This window comes from Salvelinus namaycush, chromosome 2, assembly GCF_016432855.1.
Source record: "Salvelinus namaycush isolate Seneca chromosome 2, SaNama_1.0, whole genome shotgun sequence".
NCBI classification, from domain to species: domain Eukaryota; kingdom Metazoa; phylum Chordata; class Actinopteri; order Salmoniformes; family Salmonidae; genus Salvelinus; species Salvelinus namaycush.
In genome coordinates, this window is record NC_052308.1 from 1,952,149 (window position 1) to 1,959,648 (window position 7,500).

The following is a 7,500-nucleotide window of genomic DNA, read 5'->3' on the forward strand; positions in this document are numbered from 1 at the left end:
GGGTGACATTCTACTAGCCTGGGTGACATTCTACTAGCCTGGGTGGTATTATACTAGCCTGGGTGACATTATACTAGCCTGGGTGACGTTCTATTAACCTGGGTTGTATTCTATTAGCCTGGGTGACATTCTACTAGCCTGGGTGACATTCTACTAGCCTGGGTGGTATTATATTAGCCTGGGTGACATCTACTAGCCTGGGTGACATTCTACTAGCCTGGGTGACATTCTACTAGTCTGGATGGTATTCTATTAGCCTGGGTGACAGTTTACTAGCCTGGGTGACATCCTACTAGCCTGGGTGGTATTCTATTATCCTGGGTGACATTCTATTATCCTGGGTGACATTCTATTAGCCTGGGTGACATTCTACTAACCTGGGTGACATTCTACTAGCCTGGGTGACAGTTTACTAGCTTGGGTGACATTCTTCTAGCCTGGGTGACATTCTATTATCCTGGGTGACATTCTATTAGCCTGGGTGACATTCTATTAGCCTGGGTGACATTCTTCTAGCCTGGGTGACATTCTACTAGCCTGGGTGACATTCTATTATCCTGGGGGACATTCTACTAGCCTGGGTGACATTCTACTAGCCTGGGTGACATTCTACTAGTCTGGGTGGTATTCTATTAGCCTGGGTGACAGTTTACTAGCCTGATGACATTCTACTAGCCTGGGTGGTATTCTATTATCCTGGGTGACATTCTACTAGCATGGGTGACATTCTATTATCCTGGGTGACATTATTCTAGCCTGGGTGACATTCTACTAGCCTGGGTAACATTATATTATCCTGGGTGACATTCTACTAGCCTGGGTGACATTCTACTAGCCTGGGTGACATTCTTCTAGCCTGGGTGACATTCTATTATCCTTGGTGACATTCTATTAGCCTGGGTGACATTCTACTAACCTGGGTGACATTCTACTAGCCTGGGTGACAGTTTACTAGCTTGGGTGACATTCTACTAGCCTGGGTGACATTCTTCTAGCCTGGGTGACATTCTACTAGCCTGGGTGACATTCTATTATCCTGGGTGACATTCTAGTAGCCTGGGTGACATTCTACTAACCTGGGTGACATTCTACTAGCCTGGGTGACAGTTTACTAGCTTGGGTGACATTCTATTATCCTGGGTGACATTCTATTATCCTGAGTGACATTCTATTAGCCTGGGTGACATTCTATTAGCCTGGGTGACATTCTATTAGCCTGGGTGACATTCTTCTAGCCTGGGTGACATTCTACTAGCCTGGGTGACATTCTATTATCCTGGGTGACATTCTACTAGCCTGGGTGACATTCTACTAGCCTGGGTGACATTATACTAGTCTGGGTGGTATTCTATTAGCCTGGGTGACAGTTTACTAGCCTGGGTGACATTCTACTAGCCTGGGTGGTATTCTATTATCCTGGGTGACATTCTACTAGCATGGGTGACATTCTATTATCCTGGGTGACATTCTACTAGCCTGGGTAACATTATATTATCCTGGGTGACATTCTATTAGCCTGGGTGACATTCTATTAGCCTGGGTGACATTCTATTAGCCTGGGTGACATTCTTCTAGCCTGGGTGACATTCTACTAGCCTGGGTGACATTCTATTATCCTTGGTGACATTCTATTAGCCTGGGTGACATTCTACTAACCTGGGTGACATTCTACTAGCCTGGGTGACAGTTTACTAGCTTGGGTGACATTCTATTATCCTGGGTGACATTCTATTATCCTGAGTGACATTCTATTAGCCTGGGTGACATTCTATTAGCCTGGGTGACATTCTACAAGCCTGGGCGACTTTCTACTAGCCTGGGTGACATTATATTATCCTGGGTGACATTCTACTAGCCTGGGTGACATTCTATTATCCTGGGTGACATTCTACTAGCCTGGGTGACATTCTACTAGCCTGGGTGACATTATATTATCATGGGTGACATTCTATTAGCCTGGGTGACATTCTACTAGCCTGGGTGACATTCTACTAGCCTGGGTGACATTCTATTATCCTGGGTGACATTCTACTAGCCTGGGTGACATTCTATTATCCTGGGTGACATTATATTAGCCTGGGTGACCTTCTACTAGCCTGGGTGACAGTTTACTAGCCTGGGTGACATTCTACTAGCCTGGGTGACATTCTATTATCCTGGGTGACATTCTATTATCCTGGGTGACATTCTACTAGCCTGGGTGACATTCTACTAGCCTGGGTGACATTATATTATCCTGGGTGACATTCTACTAGCCTGGGTGACATTCTATTATCCTGGGTGACATTCTACTAGCCTGGGTGACATTATATTATCCTGGGTGACATTATATTAGCCTGGGTGACATTCTACTAGCCTGGGTGACATTCTACTAGCCTGGGTGACATTCTACTAGCCTGGGTGACAGTTTACTAGCTTGGGTGACATTCTACTAGCCTGGGTGACAGTTTACTAGCCTGGGGTGACATTATACTAACATGGGTGACATTCTACTAGCCTGGGTGACATTCTACTAGACTGGGTGACATTCTACTAACATGGGTGACATTATACTAGCATGGGTGACATTCTACTAGCCTGGGTGACATTCTACTACCCTGGGTGGTATTCTATTAGCCTGGGTGACATTCTACTAGCCTGGGTGACATTCTACTACCCTGGGTGACATTCTAAATCAAATCAAATCAAATCAATTTTATTTATATAGTCCTTCTTACATCAGCTGATATCTCAAAGTGCTGTATTCTACCAGCTTGGGTGACATTCTACAAGCCAAGGGTCCAACATCTGGAATATTACGTATGTGACAAGACAGGTCTTCACAGTGTGTTTCTCTCACCTTAGGTCCGTCAGTTCCAGGAGTTCCAGGCAGACCACGAGGTCCCTGTAGCCCCTGAGGCCCAGCACCTCCTCTCTCTCCTGGGAAACCACGCTCACCCTACAGGGTGACAGAAAAGAGACAGGGATGGATGGTTCATATTATTGCTCAGCATTACTCCATATGAGTTCCTCCATAACTCCATAATGGAAGTTAGCTATATGAACATTGTAGGTGTGGGAGATGAGAGGTGGAGGACATTAAACTCACTCTGGGTCCAGTGACACCAGCAGCTCCACCCTCTCCTGGAACACCCATGTCACCGGGCTTGCCTCCCTCACCAGGTGGGCCGGGAGGTCCGGGCAGACCCTGTATACAGGAAGCATATCAATCAATCAGTAAATCAATGAATCAACTAACCAAGTGGCTATTGTTATCTCCTGCGAAGTGTAGTTGAGTGCCAATGTGATTGGACACATGTAGTCTATATGTCAATGTGATTGGACACATGTAGTCTATATGTCAATGTGATTGGACACATGTAGTCTATATGTCAATGTGATTGGACACATGTAGTCTATATGTCAATGTGATTGGACACATGTAGTCTATATGTCAATGTGATTGGACACATGTAGCATGTGATTGGACACATGTAGTCTATATGTCAATGTGATTGGACACATGTAGTCTATATGTCAATGTGATTGGACACATGTAGTCTATATGTCAATGTGATTGGACACATGTAGTCTATATGTCAATGTGATTGGACACATGTAGTCTATATGTCAATGTGATTGGACACATGTAGTCTATATGTCAATGTGATTGGACACATGTAGTCTATATGTCAATGTGATTGGACACATGTAGTCTATATGTCAATGTGATTGGACACATGTAGTCTATATGTCAATGTGATTGGACACATGTAGTCTATATGTCAATGTGATTGGACACATGTAGTCTATATGATACCGTATATGATGGGAGCATGTGAACGCAGAGTGACAGACAGACAGACAGACAGACAGACAGACAGACAGACAGACAGACAGACAGACAGACAGACAGACAGACAGACAGACAGAACAGAACAGACAGACAGAACAGACAGACAGGTGAACAGGTACTAACCTGGAAGCCAGAAGGTCCAGGCTGTCCTTGCTCTCCTCTTTCTCCAGCAGGGCCCTGTGGTAAACGAAGGGTTAACACTGAGCATTATAGCTGTGGCTGGGCTGCCGTGAAAAACTCATTAAGAATTGAGCCTTTAAATTCAATTGACAGATCTAACCAAGTCATTGTGAACAAGTTGGTCTTATCTTGTTGATTCCATCTTACAATAATCATACAATCTTACATCCACAACGAAACGTAAATCAAAAAGGTTAGCGAGCTGTGAATTGACAACGACACCTGTTGAACACTGATAATTATATCCAGCCGGGGCTATGGGGAGGCTTGAGTTATCAGGTCGTTTTAGAGTGTGATTGGACAGCTAGAGATACTCACAGCAGCAGAGTGTGATTGGACAGATAAAGATACTCACAGCAGGTCCAGGTGGGCCAGCAGCTCCGGTCTCACCATCCTTTCCAGGAAGACCCTATAGGGAGAGAAAGAGAGGGATGTGAGAGAAGGAGAGAAAGAGAGGGATGTGAGAGAAGGAGAGAAAGAGAGGGATGTGAGAGAAGGAGAGAAAGAGAGGGACGTGAGAGAAGGAGAGAAAGAGAGGGATGTGAGAGAAGGAGAGAAAGAGAGGGACGTGAGAGAAGGAGAGAAAGCGAGAGACGTGAGAGAAGGAGAGAAAGCGAGAGAGAGAGATATCACCAGTGTGGAGGCTATACATGGGGCCATGGGAGCCAGATGACTGATAGATGTAATTATCGCTACTGGTTGAGGATAAACTGAGTACGTGGCATGGTGTCCTAACAATACCAGTGTTTTCTACATATTTTACATTATATATAATATCATTAAAAATAAGGTAGCAAGCTATTTAGGATTTGCAGCAGTATTTGGTTTGAATCTGAATTCATTTCATATTTATATCCTTTCTCGGAGGGCATAAGGTATGTTTACTCTGACACATTTCTACCCATAAGGCAGTCTGTCTGGGTGATCAACAGAGAAATGACTTACCCTCAGACCTGGGGCACCAAGTAGTCCCTTTTCTCCTCCCTTCCCAGGCTCACCCTAGTCACAGGAAAACACACCCACCAGTCAGTCACAAAGGATGTCCAGCTGTATGCAGAGTAGACCAACACTGTCCATGGCAGCTAGTGTCCAAGCTCTGAGTAGAGCCCTACTCAGGAGATATATCATCTCCATATTTTAAAATACATCAATCAATCAATCAACCAATCAAACACCCAATAAATCAATCAACCAATCAAACACCTAATAAATAAATCAATCAATCAACCAATCAATCAACCAATCAAACACCCAATAAATGAATCAATCAATAAATCAATCAAAACCCAATAAATGAATCAATCAATCAACCAATCAAACAGCCAATAAATCAATCAATCAACCAATCAAACACCCAATCAACCAATCAAACACCCAATCAATAAATCAATCAATCAATCAATAAACCAATCAATCAATCAAACACCCAATAAATAAACCAATCAACCAATCAATCAATCAAACACCCAATAAATGAATGAATCAATAAATCAATCAAAACCCAATAAATGAATCAATCAATCAACCAATCAAACACCCAATAAATCAATCAACCAATCAAACACCAAATAAATCAATCAATCAATCAATCAAACACCCAATAAATAAATCAATCAATAAATCAACCAATCAAACACCCAATAAATCAATCAATAAATCAATCAACCAATCAAACACCAAATAAATAAATCAATCAACCAATCAAACACCCAATAAATCAATCAATCAATCTAACAGTGACACTCACGTTGGCTCCTTTGGGTCCGGGGAATCCCATCACACCAGGCTGACCGCGGGCTCCCATAGGGCCAGGGGGTCCGGGGCGACCATCTTCACCAGCAGCACCCTACATGGTGAACACAGGAGGGTCAGTCCATCAATCGAGGATCAATCAATCAATTCATCTTGCAATCACATTTATTTGTGAAGCCCATTTTTCATCAGCAGATGAGACATCCTAATAACGTAAAGTAATGTCTGACTGGGAAGTCTGGATGGCTATTTGATAGAGTTGCACATGAATTCAATGTGAAAGTAAATCGTCAAGTCATGTGCACCTGAAGAGGGATTTTCTACACTGTCAGAGTCAATGATGTATATAAACCCAGTCAGTCATCTAGTGTCTATATAAATCATTGCTCAGGGTCCTGTGAAAATACTGATTCATCTAGTGTCTATATAAATCATTGCTCAGGGTCCTGTGAAAATACTGATTCATCTAGTGTCTATATAAATCATTGCTCAGAGTCCTGTGAAAATACTGATTCATCTAGTGTCTATATAAATCATTGCTCAGGGTCCTGTGAAAATACTGATTCATCTAGTGTCTATATAAATCATTGCTCAGAGTCCTGTGAAAATACTGATTCATCTAGTGTCTATATAAATCATTGGTCAGGGTCCTGTGAAAATACTGATTCATCTAGTGTCTATATAAATCATTGCTCAGAGTCCTGTGAAAATACTGATTCATTTAGTGTCTATATAAATCATTGCTCAGAGTCCTGTGAAAATACTGATTCATCTAGTGTTTAAAAAATCATGTTTAAAATAAAAATGAAAAATAAACATATATATTTTTTTACAGTTATTGATCAAAACAAACAACAATCACAGCGTACTTACACCAGGTCCAACTTTGCCTTGAGGACCAGTATCGCCAGGACGACCAGTAAGACCCTGCAGGAACAAGCAGAGAGACACATATAGATCAAACTTCCTAAAAGACCTGAGAAATCCAACTGGGACTCATCAAAACTCTAAAGTAAACTGTATGTGAGTCCGCTGCACTATGTGAGTCTATATGTTTCATGATGCTAGAGATTTCAGACCAAACTACAGTAACATATAATCACAAAAGACCTGGGGTAGCATAGGTACAATATGATGATGTCAAAAACTACAGAGATAATGTATTGGCTTATTGAGCCATAGTTTGGAGAACTATTCTTTCTTACCACTGCATGGATACATACCGCTGTTACAGACGGCAGAAAGATATTGGAGTGGAACTTACTCTTGCGCCAGGAAGACCGGGCTCGCCAGGGCGTCCAGGGTCACCGCCGGCTCCCTTAGGGCCAGACACGCCGCCGACTCCACGCTCGCCAGGGGCTCCCTGGATTAAGAGGACAAATGTGCTACTCAATGGAGAATATCAATCAATCAATCAATTAAGACCAACGCCAGTTGTTCCCTGTATTAGGAGGTCAAATGATACAGTCACTCAGTGGAGACGAATCAATTAATCAATCGATTAATCAACAAATCACTACATTAACCAATCAAGACACATCTATCTCCACAGCCACATTATATGAGGCTACAGTAGACCCTGCACTAGGAGGTTAAATGAACTGAACAGGCTCTGAGGGAAGTGTCTGACACAGTGGCACACTGAAATGTAAGCCTGTCTGTTTGTCCCTTAATAAACCTCAACAGACCATTACAGATATCTGTTTGTTCCTATATCTTTTTCCCTGCGATAG

The 7,500-nt window shown here is 42.6% G+C and overlaps 1 protein-coding gene across 1 annotated transcript in view; it reads right to left on the reverse strand.

The window, feature by feature from the left end:
• Positions 1-7,500, reverse strand: part of LOC120020152 (collagen alpha-1(II) chain-like) — an 82,984-nt gene that overhangs the window by 22,780 nt on the left and 52,704 nt on the right. The window contains exons 18-25 of the mRNA XM_038963630.1: positions 7,032-7,130; positions 6,641-6,694; positions 5,763-5,861; positions 4,961-5,014; positions 4,371-4,424; positions 3,959-4,012; positions 3,089-3,187; positions 2,840-2,938 (exon numbers count right to left, since the gene is read on the reverse strand). Of these exons, the coding sequence (XP_038819558.1) occupies positions 2,840-2,938; positions 3,089-3,187; positions 3,959-4,012; positions 4,371-4,424; positions 4,961-5,014; positions 5,763-5,861; positions 6,641-6,694; positions 7,032-7,130 (612 nt within the window). The remainder of the gene's footprint in view (positions 1-2,839; positions 2,939-3,088; positions 3,188-3,958; positions 4,013-4,370; positions 4,425-4,960; positions 5,015-5,762; positions 5,862-6,640; positions 6,695-7,031; positions 7,131-7,500) is intronic.